Source organism: Colossoma macropomum, unplaced genomic scaffold (genome assembly GCF_904425465.1).
Source record: "Colossoma macropomum unplaced genomic scaffold, Colossoma_macropomum, whole genome shotgun sequence".
NCBI classification, from domain to species: domain Eukaryota; kingdom Metazoa; phylum Chordata; class Actinopteri; order Characiformes; family Serrasalmidae; genus Colossoma; species Colossoma macropomum.
The window spans coordinates 29749714-29773174 of record NW_023494796.1 but is presented as its reverse complement, the minus strand read 5'-3'; the positions used below and the strand labels follow the sequence as shown (position 1 = coordinate 29773174).

Here is a 23461-nt window from a genome sequence, read left to right as displayed (position 1 = left end):
TCTCTAAAGTCTGATGTCATATATTTTGAAGTTTTATAAAGTCTGGCTTAAACCTGCTATGTTTTCCAAACGAAACAACAGCGGTGAGGGAGGGTCTTTATCCCAGCTTTGACTGGATCATCTGGATGGTGTATTCAATTCTCTGGCTGGCTACCAAGCAATGACCACAACAAGCAAGAAAACGTAGAAAAAATAGCTGCTGGACATCTGTAGACACTGTCATCTAATGAGCTGCCAGTACAGGCAGCTCTGCAGATGGCCTGTTGTTGGAAAGCTCATCTTCTCTAGTTTAACATGGAAACTAAAGTTTATTGATATCTCAAACAGCTGTAAAGTTAATTAAGTTTAAACACAAGTCGTGAATGTGTGCCCAGTGACACGTTCAGTCTTAGAGAGTTAATAAGATTATTAACAAACACATCTCAGTTCCAAACAATTACAGGATGCGACCAAAATAGAGATAACACTCAGTTCCCTTTACAGCTGATACCTTTATCAGATTTCGTGCATCTAATAATGAGGGAAGGAAATTACATTTACACTTGAATGTAAACAAACTGTACAAACATGTTTTTTCAATTATTTTTTTTAATTTTTCTTGAGCATGAATGTCATGGTCCAAGCTGAACAATGAGCAGCAATGATCAGCTAGAAGCATCTTGCTTGCAGTGTGATCTTTGCTGTATACGTAAAGTAAATGTAATTTCTTAAGAAAATTAATCCAAATATTCAGAGAATAATTATATCAAAAAGGACAGTATAAGGCAGGGGTGTCTGACTTGTTCGCAAAGGGCTGTAGATTTTCATTCCAACAAAGCAGAAGCACTTGTTAAAGCCTGAGACCAACTGATTAAAGGTTCTATATGCAACATTTTAAACATTAGTATAACAGAAAGCAACTATTTTCTAGGTAAAGACACAGTGGAGTAACAGCGTCCTAAGCAGAGAGTGAAGCCACGCCACCATCTGAGTGTGTGTGTAACCCGAGCTTTTATGGTTTTTGTTTTCATAGCCGGTCCGGCCGCACATGCACATTAGTCCCTGTGAAGTCCCGTGAAAACGTCACCCTGCTCATATTATGTTTTGCCCTCCACAGACAGTGACTACCCACAGCATTGTGCCTGCACCACTTAAGGTGGAACGGGAAAATCTGAACAAGAAGCCGAGGCGCCTAAATATTTTCTTAACTGCTGCATCTTTTAAGGTGAAACTGGAAAATTGAACAAGAAGCTGGAGAAAAAAAGCTGATTTCAGCTTCATTGAGAGTTGAAATGCATGAAAAGGGATGAGGAGGTCGCTCCTGCTGCGACATTAATTTATTTTTGGTGTTTCACAGAACCAATAGGTCAGTATTGTTTTGTCCCGTTTGCTAATGTTTATGATAGCAGCTGATTGGCTTCACAGCAGAAACAGTAGCCACAATTTGTTAACTCAGCTAGCTAACGTTAGCTACATTACTTGCTGTGTCGTTGTTCGCCCTAACGTTATATCATGGTATTTGTCTCTAGAACATTTGCGAAGGGTTTTAGGGCTAGAAAGATCTAAAAAAGCGTGTTGGCCTTGGCAATGCGTGTCCATGAACAATCATTCTCCAGAGTCATATTGCACCGTCAAAAAAGTGGAAGCAGAATAGCTTCTGCTTTGCTGGAATGAAAACCTGTAGCCACACCAGCCCACTGCAGATATGATCGGATACCCATAGTATAAAACAACATATATTACAGGGAGATTCACTAGAAAGAGGCCCTGAATATTCTGTTGTAGCTCCCGTTAGGATGAAGCAATCTGAACCAAAAAATACGCTACATACCTTGACGTGTGTGTAAACGATTGCATTACATGTGATGCTGGAAGTGATCTCCTTTTTCTGCCAGACACATGAAGGGGAATGGGGGTATGCACCCAGAAGTTGCAAATGGAGGTCAAACGTCGTGACGGCTGTCCAGCATCTACCTCATCGCTCCGGTGCAGGGGCATTCCGGCTTGTTCGAAGCTCCATATACTGAGGAGCACACTGTTTCGTTCAGATTGCTTCATCCTAGCGAGAGTTATTACAGAATATTCGGGGCCTCTTCGAGTGAATCTCCCTGTACAATCAGCATAAGAACTTATAGGCACAAAATAAATAAGACCTAGCATCTGTTGTTCCCTAGTTCCCTTTGACCTGAGTTGCCTTCTTTGGCACAGCCAAGCTTCTGCCAACTATGCCTCAGCTGATATACACTATAAAGGACAGGGTTAAGGGCCGAGTTAGCCATAGTGAAGGTCATCACCCAGAAGAACATTGTGGGGGTGATGGGAATTTCCATGTGTATGTTGCGTACGAGGATGAGAAAGGTAAAAATGAAGATAGGGCTCCACATGATGAAGAACGATACCATGAGGATAAGGAGCGTGCGGAAGAGTTTGTAGTCTTGTTTAGACACTGGACATATCTGGGCACAGCTTTGTGAACTGGTACTTTGGAGCCTCTTTTTGGATTGCTTCCTTATCTGCATTAAGAAAAAGGAAAACAATAATTCAGCATTTCACTGAAATCCGTCTGTAAAGTTTGACATGATGGAAAGGTTTTGTGAACAGTCGGTTCTTATTGTTGTTATTTTGAGAAATCCTCCAAAACTGCATTTTTTCAGATAGGAGAAACAGCCTAAAATGGTCAGAGTTAATTTAATAGCTCCCAGGGATATAAAATTATAATATGTATTCACTTTATCAATGACATCTGGTCACTGTTTGCATGGATAAGTGGTTTTGTCCATCACCAAGAGGACCCGCTATGATAAGCTGTTCTTTTGCTTGTTTGCCACAATGATATAAAATCCGTGCTGATAAAAAAATGGCCTGCTTGATAAGAGAGGGCAATCTCGATCTACCTCTGCCAGTAATGGAAACAGATGTTTGATGTGGACACAGTGATGCATATCAGTAAAAGGAAATGCATTATACGGCGCTCTTTTACCTGCAGGATTTTGCTGTAACTTATCACAATGCTAAGGGCAGGAAGAAGGAAGCCAAATGCGATGAAGGCGGTGTTCCATATGATCTCGCCCGTCAGGTGCGGCCACATAATGGTGCATATCTGTATTTCTTTCTGTGAACAAAAACAGAGCCATTTAGTTGTTTGCAGGCTTGGTGGGACAACATCTTGTTCCATTGGCCCCTGGTAGACAGTCACACTAGTACAAAGCCTCAGTGTTTGCCTTCAGGATTGAAATTGCTTCTACCTACCTATTTGATTCTGCCCTCCATCCCTTCCACTACGTTCTGTGAGGGAATATTGGTTGGTTTCATCGTCGATGGAACAAACTGGCTACCTCCAGTTATCTCAGAATCTCTTGCCACCTTCATAAAGCTTCTGAGGACCCTGCTCTTTCGTCAGCACCTGATCATTTTATCCTGCCACCCTCAACATGCTTTCTCAGTGACTTATTTTATAGCACTGTGAAAAAGACCACCCTTCATTTATTTGATTTCCAGTCAAAAATATTCATGTTTTTGAAGATGTTGCTGAAGGGATTACATATAAGGAAAGAGAAGGTCAAAGGGAAAAACCAGGAATTTCCAAAACCTGATTTAAAAAAACGATTAAAATCTACAGAGAAAATGAGGCTCCTAACAACCACCTGAAACACCTGGTGGACACCAAAACTGCCCCATCAGATAAACAGCACTTAAAGCTTTCATCTTTGAGAGAGAGGAGAAAATCAAGCTGCTTCAGATCTGAAAACATCCACAGGTGTTTCTGTCCATCCTTCCACTGTGAGAAGACGACTCAGCGCTATGGGTCTGAAAGGATGTGTAGCTGTCAAGAAGAACCTCACTGAGAAAAGGAGACGGAAACATCAAACAAAGAAGCTGAACAATGGACTGACCACCCCAGAGTCCAGACCTCAACACCACTGAATGTGTTTGATTACTTCAGAAAATCATCAACCAGCTTCTAAGGACCAATTCACACATAATGTTTCTGCATGGCATCAGGAAAGTCATGCTTATCATTTCGGCACCCATGTTAACTGGTCAGCGCTTTCACACAGGCTGTTTTATTTTAATTAATTCATGATGAAACACTAAACATTCTGTGCTGCAAACAGATTTCCTGGTTGGTCCACCAGACTTGAAACTTTTGCCTAATCACAAGTCAGAATGCTGTCGAGGACAAAGAAACATACCGTGTACTTTCATAAGTTATATTTCTATTGAGCAGAGTAACTGATGTGACCATTTATCTGTCTGGAAAAATGAATGTCTGTATAACTTTCTCGCTGCTCTGCGCCGCAACACATGTGTATGAAAGGCCACACCATGTCGCTCACGCCACACAGTATGTGTGAATAAGGCCTGAGACTGAACTTTGGAAGTTTTTCTGCAGATTTCTTTGAGAAACTGAAAGTGAGTCTCCTGAACAGAATGGAAGCTGGAATAAAGGTAAACCGTGTGCACACTAAACTAAAATATACATATTTCGTTGCTACAATACACCACTGACAAAATAAATAATTAATACTTAATGGATGTTTTGACTGGAACTTTAACAAATGAAAGGTGGTCTCTTAATTTTGCACAGTACTGTACATGAAGTCTTGCATTGCACAATATTTTATTCCTTCTTATTTGCAGTGGCTTTAAGTTGCCTTGCCAAATGTAAATACAAATGTATATGGAAAAAAAGATAAGAAACCATGGTAACCTGTTCATACGAGATGACCGTCACCACCCTGGAGAACAAACACAGGGGTAACAATGCGATAGCGGTGAGGAGCCAGATGAGGAGCAACCCTGCAGATGCCCTTTTGGGATTCAGGCTGAGCGTAGTCTCCATCTTCAAGATGGCCAGCAGTCTCTCGATACTGATGGCAGCCAGTGTGATGATGGTCACTCCGCCACTCAAGCAGATGAAGTACATGACGATGCGGCAGGTGGTGGAGCCGAGCCTCCAAGACTGGGTCCACCTCACGGCGGTAACCAAAGGAATGGTGCTGACAAACAGAAGGTCCGCCAGGAAGAGGTTCAGGGTGAAGAGCGTGTTGTCGGCTAGCCGCCTTTCTTGGAGAACGAGTGTAAACGCACCGATGTTGCTGACCACCGAAACCAGAAAAATGGCCATCTGAACCACCGTCTCGATCGTGGTCACCAACCAGTGAGAACGCTGGAGTTCAGAGAAGAAAGAGAAATAGGAGATGTTCTGCACATGGGGATGGAGGGGATGGTGTGGAACCTCTGTCAGGAGTAACATCTTGGAGAGTGATATTCTGGAGCTGGGATCGCTTGTGGAGTCATGTCAGTTCACTTGACCCCGCCCCTTTTTGCATAACCCCACCTACCTCCCAAACTGCACACCAGTCATCACCTCCCTTTTCCTGCCAGGGAGCCATGCAGTCTTCTAACTTCTACACTCTTCAAAATAAATGGTTCTTTGAGGGTTCTTTAGTAAAGAGAATGCTTCTATATAGAACAGTGAACACTCCAAGAACCCTTTGCATGATTAAAGCGTTCTTTGCGTCATGAATGGCTTCTTCAGATTCATGAATCCTTTTTGAAAAGGGTTCTGTGTAGCTCCCAAAAGGGTTTTTCAGCTGTTACAAGCTTGATAATGTAATAATAGAGGAGCCCTTTGGGTGCTATATGGAACCATTTTCAAAAAGGTTCTGTATAGAACCATAAACAGCATATTCTCTGTCAATCTAAAGAACCCTTTCATGATGCAAAGATCCTTTTAATCATGCAAAGGGTGATTTGAGTGTTCATGGTTCTATATAACCCATTTTCTCTACTAATCTTTTTTAAATGTGTATAGACGTTTAAAAAGGGTTCCTCCTTTATTTTTATGTCAAGCTTTTAACAATAGAAGAACCCTTTTTGGTTCTTTATAGAACCATATACAACACATTCTCCATAAATCTGATTTCACCACTCACAGAACCATTTAAGCATGAAAAGGTTCTATATAGAACTCTTAGTTTTAAATGTAGCCATTCCCTTTACTAGAAACCTTGAAGAACCATCTTTTTAAAGAGTGTAGTCAAAATGTTGTACAGCTGTGTTAGTGTTCTTAAAGCAAATGCACATCAGGGTATCTGGAGAATCATACTGCCTGGGACAAACGTGTGTAGTGAAGTGCAGTGAGAGGCCTTTATTGAGTTTTATGTTTTCAGATTACTGATATGAATTCAATAAGGCTTTACTTATCGTTCTGTCTCCTCTTAGGGGCAAAGCAAGGAGAATCTCCTTGACAACAGAGACGTTAAGAGTGGTCAGGTACTGCACTGACTCTATTGGGTAAATACATTATTGCTTTAATGTACCTCTAGAATATGTACAGAGTATATTTACACATGGTCTGTTTACGGCCTCTGTACTAACTGTATTTTAACCACCACGAAGGTCACGGCTGTTTGGAATGCTCTAACTCACATTTTTGTAAGATTAGTCTGCCTTACACTGTGATCTTGAATTTAAAATGCAATGATCTGATGGACTAACATACTCTGGTTTGCCTGAGCATCATGGTGTAGCACGTCAACAAAATCAGACAGCATGTCTGAGTTGATATAATCAAGTATGCACTGTTAGATTCAGTATTTTGGGCTTTTGACTTATGCTAACCGTACACTAGAAGACTAAAATGGACAGCCTCTCACATCTAAAGACAATGTCAGAGTTTTTAGTCACAGACTTTGATTTTGCAAAGACTGGGGGTCTTATAGGGTCACTGTTTGCAAGACTGCAACTAGATTTTTGAGATTATTTCCCATTGTATATTCTGGCAGATCATCTCACACACGGCCTGGGGCGTCACTATTCGCATGAGCCGACACTTAAGACGTATGATAATATTAAACGTGGTTGATTATATCGCAGCGTCGAGACGAAAAAAAGACTGACTTAAGACCACCATTGTGACCACGTTATACTAAACGATCGAGATGATGCAAGCGCAATGCAAGACTAGCAAGACTCTCATTATTTCATTCCGACGTTGGAAATATGCATGCAATCGTAAAATCCCTTTAAAAAAAGTGTAAGGCCGGCATTATTCGTTTGGATAGTTAGGTATATGTTATTTAGACTTGACACATCTTGTCATTGTAATTCTTATAGCTTTATTAGCCATATGGAAGTGTACACTCTGTCCACACCTCACAGTTCCTTGTATTTAGCTGATCAACATTCACTGTCAAATCACCCAGACCAGGGGTCGGCAACCCAAATGTTAAGAAGAGCCATTTTGTCCTTTCAACAGTAATCAAACCACCTTGGGAGCCACAACATTTTATGTCAATTTTACCATCTTGGCTGTAAGTCTGTCTCAGTATGTGCTAATGTACTAGTTCAGGCTAAAAAAATAATATAAATGAAAACACAGACTTACTTTGCTCTGCTTTAAGCTTTAGCTCAGCTGTGGCCGCTTTTCTCGCATCTCTGGCAGGAAACTCTTCCAAAAGTAGAACAGTTTCTTGTTAAATGTCTCTCAACGTTCAACTTTTTATGAGGCTGAAATCAGTTTCTCATTGACCATTATCCCCTTCCACCTTAAATGGTGCCTGAGGCACAAAAATGTAACTGCTGCACCTTTTAAGGTGGAACGGGAAAATTCAAACAACACGCTGACCCCAGCTTCACAACTTTTTAGTGTTTGACAGTTTCTGGTTACAGATTAAACGTATCAGGAAACCAGCTGGAGTGATTATAAATGCAAATAAGTCTCCAAATTATCAATGCTCGTCTTAAATCTCTCACTTTGCCTTTTCATTAGCTACTAGCTAGGCGTTCCCTTCCTTATATCTAGCGAGTTCCTGCTGGTGGTAATCAGGAGGAAAAATTCCAGGCTTTTCTTAATAGACTTCCCTTCAGACGCCTCAAAAGACCTTATTTGGCTTTCACCACAGAGCAGTAGCATGTAATAGTATGGGACAAAGCTTTGCATACCTAACGTGATCTGATTTGCACAACGTAAATGACTCATAGTAAAAGAAAAGGAAAGAACAACCAACCAAGTAACCAAATATTGTTTAATTGACTCAAAACTGAAACTGAAACGATTGTTGTTTTTCGAACATTGCTGCATAACTCAAAACTGAGACAAATACTGCATCGGTTTTGAACAAATACACTGCACATCTTAGAGAATGTGAGATTTCTTACTTCTCATTTTCTAATAGGGAAAAATGTATATGGAAGAACAAAACAAGGCACTTTATAATGTCCACCTATGAGACGACTCAAAAACAGGTATCAAAATCAATAACACAGTAACAGGTCATCTGGTGTTTTATGCAACTTAATCAAGGCACTGGTCAATATGTGCAAGAAGCTCTCTGTGGCGACTGGTGGGATACTGAGCTCTGCAATTGGGACACTCCAGAAAGCTCTCGTCCAGCAGACTGTGTGCTCTTGTGGGTGAGGTAAAGCTCTGCTGACCTTCCTTGCAAGCTTTCTCCACCTTACTGTAGGCCCTGAGCTCGGATGAGGGAGTCTCTCTTTGTGCGTTCTGCGGCCCACAACGTACAGGACTCATCAGTTCACACTCAACATGTCTGGATCCATGTGGTGGACGTGCTGTGCCAGCCTGTTTCTTACCTCACATTCTAATCTTGCCACTCTGTCCTTGGCTTTTCGCAGCTCCTTCAAAATTTTGTGAAGTTGCCGTTGGAGATGCTGATTATCGCGCTTCTCGTCCTCCAGATCTTTGGCAGACAGCTGAATCTGTGGGTGGGTAAATAAATAATTATTGTCCTGTCGTAGAACAGATGGATGAAACACATCCATTAGGGACTCTAGCTTTAAATTTAGACTTTCAGATAATCTCAGCTTTGCTTAACCAGTAACAAACACAGTAATTGGATAAGGAATAAGAGATCTGGTCAGAGGACATGTTAGATAGGCAGCGCTGGCTGACTGTTTTAACTGCTTGCTTTACTATATTTGTCACTAGGAGAACACACAGCATCAAGAGGTGAACTTTAAGGCTTTAATGGTTTAGCCATGTCTAATTTAAGCTGTAGACAGAGATCGTAAACTTGATGGCTAAACAGAGGCTATTTTAATCCTACGCAAGGGCACTGGCCCAGGTAGGTTAATCACCCACGATGCTAAAGAGCTTGTTGTCAGTAAATGAGCATGTGGATTACGGAAAAACCTTTGGCTTACATTTAAACAACAGGCATTTATTGTGGGGGTAAGTCATTTACCTCTTTCCACAGCAGCCATAAAATGCCATTTATACCGGTTTTGGAAGTCCCTCAGTTGAACTATGCATTTTGTTTACTGATGGAATATATTTTGATGGAAAGGTGTATGATTTTGATAATGATTTTGATCATCTTGGCATGGTGGTCTTTATCACCCCTTTCTCACTCCTCTGCTTTCACCCCTCATTGCTCCCTAGCAGCTCAACACAGAGTCACAACACTTCGCACACAGATAGACATCAATGACCTAGTTAATCTGATAACAGTGTTATGAGGACATTTAACGTTGACTATATTTATTAAATATATTTGAGTCAGTTTTCTATTTTGCCAGTGGACTGGCCACTAGGGGGCCTGCTAAAAGAGGGTCATTGAGAGCATTGCAGAGATGGCATAAGCCATTGTGCGTACCTGTTCCTCCAAAACTGACATTCGCTTCTGCTCCTCGTGCTGAGTCAGTAGAGATTTCTGGAGAAGGTTCACCTTAAAGAGAGGAATATCAGTACAATTCCAGGTGCATTTGAATACCCTGAACAAATATGATGCACACTGCACACTGATAATGTGGTACGAAAGTACGGTGGCTGAGAAGACCCAACAAAATGCAAATAAAAAACGAGAAAACACTTTCATGAAAAAAACATGGGCGCTACATTTCATGAACGCACTGTAAATACAGAAAACACATGCAACTTCAGAAATACCAAGCCAGTCACAGCACAAAAGAGATGTTTCCGGAGGACAGAGCCATTCTGACTGTGTATGCAGCATAAACATGCACCGATATAAAAAGGTTAACTTTTATTTGAGCAGATTACTAATATAAGTGTTTCATAATGGGAATTATCTGTAGAGTAGTAATACCAGAGAACTACTACAGCACAGCTGTGACATGTCAGATAGCAAACCAGCCAGCCAGGTTAACCATGAACTTGGGATGTGAGTGCCAGTGGTCTTATCTACGTCAGTGACTGTCAGTGAATTCCTTCCCTTTGACTTTGCTAGAAACATATCCGTTGTGCTGTGGCTCACTTCCTTTGTTTTGCCTGGTTGTGCAGAGTGTCAGAAGTTGCCTGTGTTTCCTTTATTTGCAGTGCGTTTGTAAAACGTAGCTTAGATGTAGTCATTTTAATAAAGGTGTTTTCTGTGTTTCCAGCGTGTTTATGAGTCTGCAACGTGATTTTGATGGTACTGTGAATAGTGTCCTGTCGGCCACCAGACAAAAGCATCTCATTTTATCTAAAAATTGAACCTAAGTTCTCTAAAAACAACACTGAGTGCGTTTATGTGGATTTAATAATCTGATAACTGCAGAAAATCAGACTTTGTCAGTAATCCGATCAACGCGTTTACATGCTCTTGAGTAATCAGAAAATGGGGAAACTTCGGGTCTACATGAGTCAGACAGTAATCAGATTTCTGCTTTACAACCAGCCAATAAACTCACAGAAGAAGACGCGACGTAAACGTAACGTAAAACTCAAACTTCACGACGCAGCTACTGAGCTAAAATCCAGCCTCTTTATCAGATTTCTTGATCAGATTTCTAGAGTATGGTGCGTGACCGTTTGAATAATCGGGTAACTGCAGAAATCCGATTACTATCGGATTACTGAGTGCCTGTAAACGCACTCATTATCACTGACAACATTAATGCTTAATTTAAAGGCAACACTACACTGTACCCATAGCGCTTAGATAGCCCATATAAAGCCTTTGCTACATTACACATAACCTAAAAACACCAAAGTATGCTTAGTAGCTAAGCTACGCCAAACACAGTAGGCCAGTTTTTGAGCCAGTCCCACTGCAGTATTAAAGGGCCTGGAAAACAACGTTTTTCTTCTTTCTTCAAAAAATGACTCCCCAGTTCATGGTCCACCTTCACTGTTTTTGTGATGTTACGCACATTACCATACATTATATACAGCCTACAGCATTTTGGCTCCACCCATTCACACTTAAGTTATAAGGAAGTTTCAAACCTGGACTACTTTTTGAATAAGGCCCAATACAGGACAGCCAATAAGAACAGAGCTCAGTTACACATGCCAGTGTCAAAGGCACATTAGCAAAAACAGCGTGTTTATTTAAATATCATAAGCAGACCTGAGAGAAAACAAGAAAATACCAAAATAATGCAGGATGTGGGCCCTTCAAACTCGCTTTCAAAGCGAATGTCTATCCTACGGTTTCAGTCACGTGATTTTTCAGTTGTTGCCGCCATATTTGTGACTGAATTTCTGGCTTCGCTGCTCCGCATGAACATGACTGGAGGTGAAAGATGGCTAAAATTACTCTCCTTACTTTGGAAGAGTGAAAACGTTACCTCGACAGAGTCGATAAAATAGGCTGTGATCCTTATACAGTTTCCCCTGAACTCCTGGTCCCACTTAAACTGACAGAAAAACAATCAAATTTGTTTTCCTGACGTTTATATTTATCTCATACTCAGCCCCTCTCCCTATTCTGGAGGGTCGCTCAGAGCATTTAAAAGCACAGAAGCCCACCGGCTCTTCACGTGAGGGTGGGTAAAGGATCCCATGGTGTTCATAAAGAGGAGGTAAACTCTGTCATCATAGGAGGGTAACGACACCAGCTAATTAACACAGATGAGATCAATGCTGGCCTTTAGATAACTTTAGCTAATGTTAACAGCCGAGAGATGAACAGTCGCCCCCCCCCCTAACGGAGCTGCAGACAGCCGGTATAACTTTACTCTCTGTTTCTGGAGATTTAAATGACGTCTGAATGGAGAAACATGAACGTTAAATATCAGACTGAATGTCGTGGTTCGGAAAACGACGTTGTGTTTCGACAGACGTGATTCTGTAAGTTTGCTAGTGCAGTTAGTTCAGAGTTCAGCTCCAGTCCTGAAACCCCTGCACTGCAGAACTGTGGTTTCCTGGTTAAAATACCTGATATTATTAGCTAATTAATCCCTTCTTGAGCTGAACGAGGTGTGAACAGCAGAGAAACACTAAACTGTACAGTGCAGGGGCTCCAAGCCTGGAGTGAAAACACTGAATTAAAGGTCTGTGTGTCTCTCGTCTCTCGGCTTCTGTCACATCTTGCAGGTGAATCATTCACAAAGCACAGGAAATTGTAGACACCGCGTGAGCAGCAGTCACTCCCTGACTCAAGAATAAAACTGGACAAAAGTATATAGCATCGATATAAACAGTAGTAGTCGCCACATCCTATCACTTCTCACTCTAACTCAAGTATAACCCGGCCAGTGTGCACAGTTTTCCATGTCATTACTAAATACTCATCCTTCTTTACACCAAGCCTGTCTTGGCCCCTCTGCTCCATTTGGGTTCTCCAAGGGGAGAATTGTATACATTAGATTTCGTTGCTGATCCACTGCTTTGACGCCAGTACCTACCAAACTGAAGCTCTTAGTCATGCATTGCTTGTTGCCTTCTGTTTGTTGATTATCGCTATTTAACCAGGAATATTTTCTCTCTTGAAATGCCAGCCTGCTACCTGCTGCTGAAGCTCTGCCGACCTCAGCCTCTCATCTTCCAGCCTGGCACTGACACCATCCAGCTCGGCACACAGACGTTCGATGCGCCTCCTCTCTTCCTGCAGCTGCTTCTTACCACCGAGGCGCACGGCCTGCAGCTGCTGCCTCATCTCCACTACCTCTCGCTGCCTCTCCTCGCACTGCTGCTGCAGCTGACTCAGACGCTGTCTGCCCTGAGCCACTCGCTCACGTTCTTCCTCCAGCTCAGCGCAGGCTGAGCGCAGGAGCTCCTCATAGCACCGCTGCGCCTCCATAGCTTGCTTTACTGCAAAACAGGAAGGTGCGTTAGGTCTGTTTGATTTGGTGAGGGTGTAACGATCACTATACTCGCACTAAAGAAAGAAAAAGCCAAAAAGTCTGTAATCCTAATTAGTCCTACTAATTCTAGACTGTATGTATGTAACAGTATGTGCTCATTTTTATAAACAGTTCCTCCAGGTTCCTAGTCCATCATACAAAACAATCAAATCAAAGTGTCAGTTTACAATTTCATGATGCATCAAATTGTTTGCAAAATAATTTTAATCAAATCGAATTGTGGGGTCAGAGATTTACAACCCTATTATAGACCGACGGGTGACAAATTAAAGGAAAAAACTGAAAAAAGGAGTGGTGAAAAGACCTAGGTGACTTTGAAAGAGGGTTTTATTAGAATTATTAGAGCATGGATGGCCGGAGCTTCAGTCACAAAGACTTCTCAACTGGTCAGTGTTTCAATAAGAACAGTGACTATAGTAACATCTGCATTGAGATCTGTGTTAAAGACATCAGTTGGAAACTGGTCAAAAGGACACATTCAGTAAAAGTGATGCTGATGAAATGTGAGATAATACACAATACAATACAAGACCTGATCAGAATGAGATGTGGAAAAAAATGCTCAAATTCACCATATTCTCTGCAAGTGGGCGAGTGCATGTGTTACCCAAAAATTTAGGAAATATCGTTTGGAAAAATGCTGTTCCACCTACCCAGTACAGTTCCACAGATGTAGAATCTGCCAAGACTCGGTCCGTGGTGGCCCAACACTTTACTCACATTGGCCTTTATTCATCACTGTGGCATACGGTCAGATTTGCTTGTAAAATGAGTGGACGCAAATTTTTGCTATTCATCAGTTTCATCTTTGGCGTATCTGTACTATTAAGCTTGTCTCTGGTAGGAATTTGTAAATTTGAGCATGATAGTTTAACAACCTGAAAAACAAATTGCTTAATTTGTAGTTGACTAAATTACACTATTATCAGTATCATCTATAATGCCAAAAATAAGATTAAAAATAGAAAATAACAACACTTATAATTTGTATGTGCACATCGGAATAAACAAATACTGACAGTATTGCATTAGACTTGCTTTTGTTTTATGTCTCTACCAAAAAATAAAAAACACTAAACACAGCTAGTGCAGAAGCATCTCATAAACAGCAATAATACAGCATTTAAATGTTATTTTAGGAAAATAATCAAACTATCTCATTCACACCATTCTACCATCTAAAAAAACTAAGCTGTTTTGTTTCTTTCACATTTTATTCTTTCTAGTTGTTGTACTCACTGCTCAACCTCAAACTCCACCTACAAGCACAGCCATTGGCTCAAGAGCCGCTGAATGCTGTCATTTTATTCGCTCCCAACTGAAACATCTGCATGAATTAGGGAGTGCTGTGTAAATGATAGGTGAATGAGGTGCTGGTATGCTGGCGCTTGATTTCACGCACCGAAACCGATTCATCATTTGCGATCCAATTTACACTTTTAGTAGTTTGTTTGTCATTAAAGTCGGTCAAATCTGCACTCTTTTCATGCGAATTAGAAGATTAAGGCCCTGATTTTTCCTTTAATTTGTCACGTCTGTAAGTAACGATATAACAGAGATGGTACAACCTCACAGATAACACTCTGACACGGGTCATTTTCCAAAATCCTAGCCCTGCAACTGACCTTCTGAACTGGCCTCTTTGTCTTTCTGCTGAAGGGCCTCATTTGCCTGGTTCAGCTGCTGCTCCAGGATGCAGGTTCTTTCCAGCACTGCCTTCACGTAGGCCTCCCTCTGCTGATCGTAAGCGAGCCACTGCTGGTTCTTCTCCAAGGCCTTTGGAACGGCAAAAAGAGACGGCAACAAAGGCCCAGTGAGGCACCATCTCTGGTAGAGTTCTTGCACTCATGCATTCCTGTCACACCAGAACAGGATGTTGTGATTATGTGATTATGTAAGAGATGGAAATGGTCGCCATGGTGCGGAGGCGCCTCGGGAATGTGACATCACACTCACGTCTTTCAGGTGTTCCTGTATCACTGCAGCATCCCTGGTGGTGGTCTGACCATCTGCGGTGCCACTCTGCTCAAAAACCAGACTAGTAAATGTTAATGCAGTTACATAGAAACCTTTATATACAGTATATAAAATATACTGTTGTTGTTGTACGAAAACAAAAGGTTTGATATGTCAGTAGCGTTACATGACAACATCAGAGTGACTGCAGTGGGAGGAAATCTGAAAAAGCAGTTTATGCTCCTTCGCTGGGTAATCACTACTGCTGTACCGAAAACAATAACACAAGTCACAGCAATAGCTTCTTCCCAGGCACAGCTTAAATGGACACTGCTAAAAAAAACGAAGGGAACATTCCAGGGCATCTAGTCAAGGAATGTGAATGTTGTTCCTGGTAATGAATTCCATGACTTCTCACTTCTCTCCTTTACTGTGCATAGAATTATTGCCATCCTTGATAAAGAGGAGCAAAAACAGCAATGAAAAGTGTCTTTGCTGTTTATTAGCTTGATCTCACACTAAAAATATTAGACATGCACTGCAAAAAATGGCATCTTGTCAAGTAAAATTGTCTTAAATATAGTCAGTGAGTCTAATATCCCTCCTGTTGAGATTCATTTAAGATTACTTACCTTATTTCTAGACACTTTTTAGACTGTTTTAGACAATACAAATAAAATAAAAATATCTAAAAAAAAAAATTAAAAAGAGAAAGAACAAACAAAAACCCTCCCAACAACACCGCATCTATGCTACATTTATACACATACACCGATATAAACACACAAAGAATTATATAATACAGTAAGAAGAAAAGTGACATTGATTAAAAGAGAAATAAACAAATACATAAATAATTTTTTTTTTCAAAGGGAAATTTAAAAAATGTGAAATATCGACCCGAGTCCATGTTTTCTACATATGTCAAGACAGGATGCCAAGTCTTACAGAACTATAACATTTATTTTTCTTGTTTTAAGTAATTTTATTAAGTAAAATGATCTCACTATATTGACAGATCATTTTGCTTGTTTAAAGAAATGTGCTTGAAATCAGAAAATGATCTGCCAGTACAATGAAATAATTTTACTTGATAAAATGACCTAAAACACATAAATAATGTCTAGAAATAAGCTAAATAATCTTATAATTAGTGCATGCAGGTCCATGATTGGCCACCCGGGGGCGCACTCATGTATAAAAGAGGTCACCAAGCCACCAGCCATGTTCAGGGCTCTCTCCCCTCTGACATGACCTGGAAGAACACCTGTCCAGACCAGCCTGGCAACTCCTGGTTTTAAAGCAGAGAGATTGGTCAGCTTTTTGTTCTTGTGCTTCGTTTTACTTTCAGGTTTAGTTAGTATTTAAAACCTTTATTATTTTGGATACATACTCATCCTTGAAGCCATTGTTCAGCTCAGCGTCTTGTCATAAAATAATTATGAGCTGGGTTGCTGGTGTAAAAGTGTCCGGTGTTTGGTCTGACAGCACCGGGTCGTAACAGAAGGAAATACAGGGTAGCCTTTAAAATACACTTAAAACACTCTACCTGTTCAGTTTTATCATTGCCATCGTCCGCTTAGCCTCACCATTTCCCCGTGAGAAAAACCCTGACACCATTTTAAGGACCGTTCCATTATTTCATTAGCTCAAGTGAAGGCTCTGGATGAGCCTCCGGAGGGTTGAGATACCGAGTAAACACAAGTATTGACTTCAGCAGCAGAACTGGCGCAGGAATCGTTTGCGATCTGATGCATTTCCCTGTTTTAATCCCATAAATCATGGTGGACAAAGATGTTTATAAGCCATAGCGGTATAATACTATACAATGCTTAATACTTCAGAACTACATTGATTGCTGGGATTTAGCTTGCAAACTACTCCATCTATTATTCATGACTGCTGATACAACTTTGTCACTTTCCTCTGCTGGCTAGCTAGTTAGCATGCTAATATGGCTAACAGGGCTCTACACCGAAGCTTAAAGCCAGTCAAAGCAGTTATTCACACATTTTATGTGTTTTGCATTTTAAAGTTTGCATGGCTAGCTGATTGGCTCACTGTGGCTAACCTGCCTGGGCCAGTGCGTTCCCACCTTGGCCCCTTGTGATGCCCATCGAGGCGAGGGCATGTTAAAAAAGTATTGAAACAGAGCAACTATGTGACAAAAAATTTAAAGGGTGCGTCCATAAGTCTCTCTTTCGTACTGTAAGCGAGAGCAAAGGGAACATTTTAATAAAATATGTGTTATTATCAAGCAAACTGCCAACTAATTTCTGCAGACTCACTGAGAAGGAAATCTTTTTTAACTGACTAATTCTGAAATAACAGCTTTTTTTGAGAAGCACAGGTTGGACCAAAGCCGGTTTAGAGGAGCCTGGCCTCTTCCTATTTCCTCCGTTATATCAGAAACAGGACTGTTAAACAGCAGAGGGCGCCTGCGAGCGAGTCCTCAATGAATGGAGGGTGATTAGAGCTAAACGGCTAAAAAAGTTAAAATAGTTTCTAATCACTCGCCCAGAACGTTTCTTTAATTTTACAAAGCAGAAGTAGATGTATTTCACTAAAAAAGCTAAGAAAACGTACCTGTATTTTTCCTTTTTTCTACAGCAAAAGGGTTTTGGGCAGAAGGACGCTAACATTACTGCTACTGAGTGCTGATTGGTTGGCGAGCGCCGTTTTAAACTCCTATAACTCGAGTTTAAAAGCTCCTAAAAATATAACAGCGGTGATAAAATGTTTTATGCTGTTCTGTGTTCAGGAAATGAATGTATTATTTTACATTAAAAATATTTAAGCATTTGTAAACTATGATTTTGCTCAAATGCTCCATCTTAACCCATTCATTTGTGACTCGCTCGGGAGCGCCCTCTAGCGTTTGAGAAACCCAGAGCACATTACAGAGTGGTACAAGTTCTCTGGTTGAACTATCACATGTAGATGCACAAATGCTGCCATCTAGTGTTCAAGCTGTGCAAAGGGTTCAGTGCCTTCTTGACCTGCCTTTTGTTTTATTGCCAGTTCTGTATGCATGTGTATCTGTGAGAGACTGTTCTACCTCAGCCTGTTCCTGTCTGTTCTCTAGGTCCTGGCATTTAGCAGATACGGCTGCTAACTTGTTCTTCACCTCCTCTGTCTCTTGTTTCAGGGAATGAAACAGTCTCTCTCTCGTTTCTGATTCTTGTCTCTGCTGATTCAACTGGGCCTGCAAGCCGGCCACAACCTCGGCAGTGTCCGGTCGAAGCTGCTGCCTCAGAGCCGCGATTTCCTGATCTCTGGACAGGATCTGCTGAGAATTCTTCTCTCGTAAGGTCTCCAACGCAAGGATTCTCTGTGAAGGTGGAAGGAAATGTAAAACTAGATTAGGTGGGGGTGCACAGAAGTATTCTGAGATACTGCTGGAGAAAAAATTTCTGTAACTCATATGGTACATATCATACACCAGTCAGGCATAACGTTATGACCACCTCCTTGTTTCTGTGCTCATTGTCCATTTTATCAGCTCCACTTACTATATAGGTGCACTTTGTAGTTCTACAGTTACAGACTGTAGTCCATCTGTTTCTCTGATACTTTGTTAGCCCCCTTTTACCCTGTTCTTCAGTGGTCAGGACCCCCATGGACCCTCACAGAGCAGGTCCTATTTGGGTGGTGGATCATTCTCAGAACTGCAGTAACACTGACGTGGTGGTGGTGTGTTAGTGTGTGTTGTGCTGGTCTGAGTGGATCAGACACAGCAGTGCTGCTGGAGTTTTTAAACACTGTGTCCACTCACTGTCCACTCCATTAGACACTCCTACCTTGTCAGTCCACCTTGTAGATGTAAAGTCAGAGACGATAGCTCATCTGCTGCTGCACAGTTTGTGTTGGTCATCCTCTAGTCCTTCATCAGTGGCCACAGGACGCTGTTGGCTGGATATTTTTGGTTGGTGGACTATTCTCAGTCCAGCAGAGACACTGAGGTGTTTAAAAACTCCAGCAGGACTGCTGTGTCTGATCCACTCAGACCAGCGCAACACACACTAACACACCACCAGCACATCAGTGTCACTGCAGTCCTGAGAATGATCCACCACCCAAATAGTACCTGCTCTGTGAGGGTCCATGGGGGTCCTGACCACTGAAGAACAGGGTAAAAGGGGGCTAACAAAGTATGCAGAGAAACAGATGGACTACAGTCTGTAACTGTAGAACTACAAAGTGCACCTATATAGTAAGTGGAGCTGATAAAATGGACGATGAGCGTAGAAACAAGGAGGTGGTCATAATGTTATGCCTGATCAGTGTAGATATACGACTGTATATACAGTGAGCACCCAACTAACTTTGGTTCAAATATGAGGTTTTCAAATGTAAATACTGTGTACGAGCTCTTACTCCTAAATGAATGATGTCTATAAAATAGAGCTCCATTACTGGAGTGCAATAATCTTTTACCTCTAAGAGCTTGTTGTTTTCTGAGTCTGATGGCGCCCCCTTCTGGTGACCAAGTTCATCAAGTGTCTTTTTCAAGTAAGCGCTTTCCTCTCTGAGCTGACTGATTATTCTCTCGGATTGAGGGCTGGGCGACCTTTCCACAGTCTTTCCTCTCGAAAATTTAGATGCCATTGTACTTCTGAGTCTGCAAAACGATATCAGTCCAGCAGGCATTAGCGCAAGGTTAACAAGACACAGTCATGACAGAAAATGGACAGACAATCGGCCAAGGAGTTGGACAAGCCTGCATAACATAGCCTTACATGTTCAGCCTGTGTTTGCCGGTGTTGGAACAAAACCTCGCATCTCTATTTTTGTCGTTTTTTCAGTTTTTGGCATAATTTCAAAGTACCTCTTTCTACGGAGCCCTGCTGGCAACATCCTGTATAAATAAAAATAAAAAACAATGCATGGCAATGACTTTGCAAGCTGTGGGAACGAGATAATTAGTTGTGACCACGACTTAGTAAGGCATGGGAACAAGATCCTAATGCGTGGCCACAACTTGGTAAGTGGTACGAACGAGATAATTATTTGTGGCTGTGACTCAGTAAGGAGTGGGAACGGATCCTAATGCATGGCCACTGCTTAGTAAGGCGTGGGAACGAGATAATTAGTTGTGGTCACGACTTAGTGAGCCGTGGTAACGAGATTCTAATGCGTGGCTGTGACTTAGTAAGGCGCGGGAACGAGATAATTAGTTGTGGCCATGACTTAGTAAGCTGTGGTAAAGAGATCCTAATGTGTGGCCGTGACTTAGTAAGGCATAGTTAAGACATAATTAAGCCCTGACCACAGCTTAATAAGGCATGATCTTGTTCCCACACTTTACTAAGTCATGCCCACACATTAGGATCTCGTTCCCATGCCTTACTAAGTCAGGGCCACAACTTAATTACATACTATTTTTATTTATATGGGATGTCACCAACAGGGCTCCGTACGTTTTCTCTTTACACTTAATTTCATGATGAATGGACCAAAAGAAACGACCCAAAATTACTTAGGAAAACATCTCCTTCCACTGACTTACATCTCAAGTAAAGTATCACTGTAAAGTCATCACTTTGGAGATCTGAGGTTTTGTTTGATATGACCTTATAACAGAGAAGCAGGACTGGAGGAAGCTGACAGAAGATTCAAGACTGGTGGTAGAAACATCAACAACCTTCTAAATTCAGATGATACAGCACTCGTAGTGGAAAATCTGAAGACCTGAAGGCCTTTATAAGCTCAAGATAAGAGAAAACTGAGGTCATAATGACAGGAGAGGCTGCTAACTTCACCACTGATGGAGAAGATGTGGAGATGGTGGACAGCTTTGGCCTACTCAGATCAATTATTAAGAACAGAGGATCCAGCTGTCAAGAAACATGACACAGATCAGCGCTCAGCAGAACAAGAATGAAGGTGCTTAAAGAAATCTTTAAATGCAACAATTCTCTGTGGTTCTTTATGGATGTGAAAGATGGTCAATAAACAAGCAAGACTCCTCTGAACTTTGGTGTTGGCGAAGACTTCTGAGAGACGTTCGACGGCAAAGAAAACAAACAAATGGATCTTCAACCAAATCAAGCCTTGAAGCCCACATGACCAAACTGAAGCTCTTATTTTGGACACATTCTGAGAAGAACCGATTCATTGGAAAGGACAACATGCTTGGAAGAGCTGAAGGTAAAATGACCAGCTACAAGTTGGATGGAGACAATCAGAGGAAACATGAACCAGCCATTCAGATTAAAGATCCAAAGAGACAGGATGTTCTGGAGAAGCACTATCCATACGGTCTCCTGGAGTCAAAATAGATTTGCTGGTGCCTAATAATATAATAATAATAATAATAATATGTGGCAGGAAATGACATGGTCCCTCTTTTTAATTATATAATTTTCTGGATATCAGTCAATCCATCTATTTAGCTATCCACTCTTCTATCAGTATGAATGTGTTTAGTTACATTTACTCGCATATTTCAATGGCTGAGTGTTTTCATCAAATGACATTAATTCCTTTTATGTTTAACTTCTGCAACATTCTGTGTTGTTGGTTCATAAGTTGCACTGCTTTTTTTTGTTGTTCAACTAATGAACCAACATCTCTGATTTTGGAGCTTTAGTGTTTTATTTTAGACCAAAAAGATCCCAAAAAGAGCCCTTAACAGACTTCGGTTCCTATGCTGACAGATGCTGGATGTACCAAGAAGTTCTACTGCAGTTTTATGAGTTGCTCAGTCCTTATGTTGAGTTTCGACCTGGTACATTTGTAATTCTACCCGAGACATTTCTGTAAAGGTACTTGACTTCAGATTTAAGATCTTTCAGTTAACCACTAGACAATAAGAGATTTAGCACTCGTGAACCCAGTGTGAGGTAAACACTGGTACTCCAGCTACTGAATATCAGGCCTAACGTACCAAAAGTATTTCGCTGTTGTCGGAAGAAAACCTTGTTTCTCCGAATTGATAACTTTAGAGGAGAAGGAAAAAAAATACTCTACTTTGAACGTAAGTCAAAGGAACCAGACGTCTTTCCTAGTCATTTTGGGCCATTTCTTTTGGTCCATTCTTCATGAAATTTACGCACAATGTAAAGAGCAACAGGTATTTTCCAATTATTTTAAAAACTTAAAAACGTCAAAAATGGAGATAAGAAGTTTTCTTCCGACAACAGCGATTTAGTGTTTATCTAATTAATGTTGGTATCGATCCACCTCACTAAAATAGACCGTTTATCTACAACCGGTCCCCCTGAGCCTTGATCCTATCATACATAGCTGCTCGGTTTGGTTTTACTGGGCTTTGTTTCCTGTGTTCATCCAAAGAAAGAAGCGCTAGATAAGAAAATATAATTGACCATGATCACACAATATCCAAACACAATAATGATGAAACACTTGTCCTCTGCACGTTTGGATTCCAACACAATGAAAGTCCAGTAACTTGGCCTATGTAATTCACCTATGTAATTTCACCGTTTTTCCAAATAACTGCATAATTCCATCACTGCAATAAAAACGGAGTCATTCAGAGTGGTTTGGTGTGAAATGGTTGATTGTAGAGAATCAGATGTCTTTACAGTGGTGGTGATAGGAACCGGGGTCACCATGTTTACAACACAGATATGGGCATTTAATTTACTATCCAAAACCACCAGTGAACCTACACGAGTCTTCTGACTGTGCTTTGGAATGTTGATGCTGGTAAAAGTCATAAATTTGGAAAAATACATTTTCTTTGGGGACTATTTTGCCTCACAACGCCCTGCATGTACCACTCCGCCGTGAATGGATTCAAGTAAACTGATCAACGAATGAAATTTTAGGCCAAAACTTTGACAAAACTATCATAAAACAACGTCTCAGACATCATCACCATTTACTGTAGTAACCTTCTATGAGGGAGCTTTTGGAGGTGGACGTCTGGTTCCTATCACCACCACTGTGAACAGTTCTGACTCTGCAAGTTTCTCTAGAACAGGGCGTTTCACACCAAACCACTCTGAACGACTCTGTTTACAGCTTAATCATTGGTTTATGGAGAAATTTTGAAAAATCAGCAGAATTCTCCTTTGACTAACTACACAGCAGCAACCTAAACGTGGATAAACGCCAAACTCTCAAGGAAACGAAGCACAGCTAACCGGTCTATTCTAGCTGTGCAGCACCCCAGTTCGTTTATATTTTGTCATGTGTGCCATAATAAACATTCATATAAATACAGTGAGTAGCTTTATGAAGTGAACTTGAAAGATATACTGCGATATTTGATCACTGCTCTTGGTGTCTGTATGCTAGCTAACGCTAGGTGGTTTGTTTACACGCTAACGTGTGCGATCCACCGCTAGCCAGCTAAGCTAGCAGAAACAAACAACTGCAACTCATTAATACATTTATAGCATATTTAGTGAACAGTGTTGCTGCGTACTGTACTGCTTAGAGACAGAGGACCTTCAAACAGATAAGTCTTTGTCCTTTTCCAAGTTCTTTCCAAAAT

At 41.1% G+C, this 23461-nt stretch overlaps 2 protein-coding genes across 2 annotated transcripts; both read right to left on the bottom strand.

The window, feature by feature from the left end:
• Positions 1 to 1806: 1806 nt before the first annotated feature.
• LOC118816731 (free fatty acid receptor 4-like) lies at positions 1807 to 5285 on the bottom strand. Its single transcript, XM_036583290.1, has 3 exons — positions 4691 to 5285; positions 2960 to 3091; positions 1807 to 2492 (listed from the first exon to the last, which is right to left on the bottom strand). Exons 1-3 carry the CDS (start codon positions 5234 to 5236, stop codon positions 2133 to 2135), a joined length of 1038 nt encoding a protein of 345 aa, XP_036439183.1. The 5' UTR covers positions 5237 to 5285; the 3' UTR covers positions 1807 to 2132.
• Positions 5286 to 8264: 2979 nt separating this feature from the next.
• LOC118816844 (centrosomal protein of 55 kDa-like) lies at positions 8265 to 19602 on the bottom strand. Its single transcript, XM_036583438.1, has 8 exons — positions 19432 to 19602; positions 18053 to 18325; positions 14995 to 15039; positions 14664 to 14814; positions 12681 to 12985; positions 9603 to 9674; positions 8581 to 8706; positions 8265 to 8491 (listed from the first exon to the last, which is right to left on the bottom strand). Exons 1-8 carry the CDS (start codon positions 19600 to 19602, stop codon positions 8282 to 8284), a joined length of 1353 nt encoding a protein of 450 aa, XP_036439331.1. The 3' UTR covers positions 8265 to 8281.
• Between the last annotated feature and the right edge of the window lie 3859 nt (positions 19603 to 23461).

Bases quoted from the DNA above. Each gene is read 5' to 3' on its own strand.
- LOC118816731 (XM_036583290.1), bottom strand. From the start codon at position 5,236: ATGTTACTCCTGACAGAGGTTCCACACCATCCCCTCCATCCCCATGTG. The intron at 3,092-4,690 runs GTTACCATGGTT...TTTTGTTCACAG, and splicing joins CGGTCATCTCGTATGAACAG to AAAGAAATACAGATATGCAC. The intron at 2,493-2,959 runs GTAAAAGAGCGC...TTCTTAATGCAG, and splicing joins GTTACAGCAAAATCCTGCAG to ATAAGGAAGCAATCCAAAAA.
- LOC118816844 (XM_036583438.1), bottom strand. From the start codon at position 19,602: ATGGCATCTAAATTTTCGAGAGGAAAGACTGTGGAAAGGTCGCCCAGC. The intron at 15,040-18,052 runs GTAGAACAGTCT...GCAGATGGTCAG, and splicing joins ACAGACAGGAACAGGCTGAG to ACCACCACCAGGGATGCTGC. The intron at 8,707-9,602 runs GTACGCACAATG...ACCCACCCACAG, and splicing joins TGTCAGTTTTGGAGGAACAG to ATTCAGCTGTCTGCCAAAGA.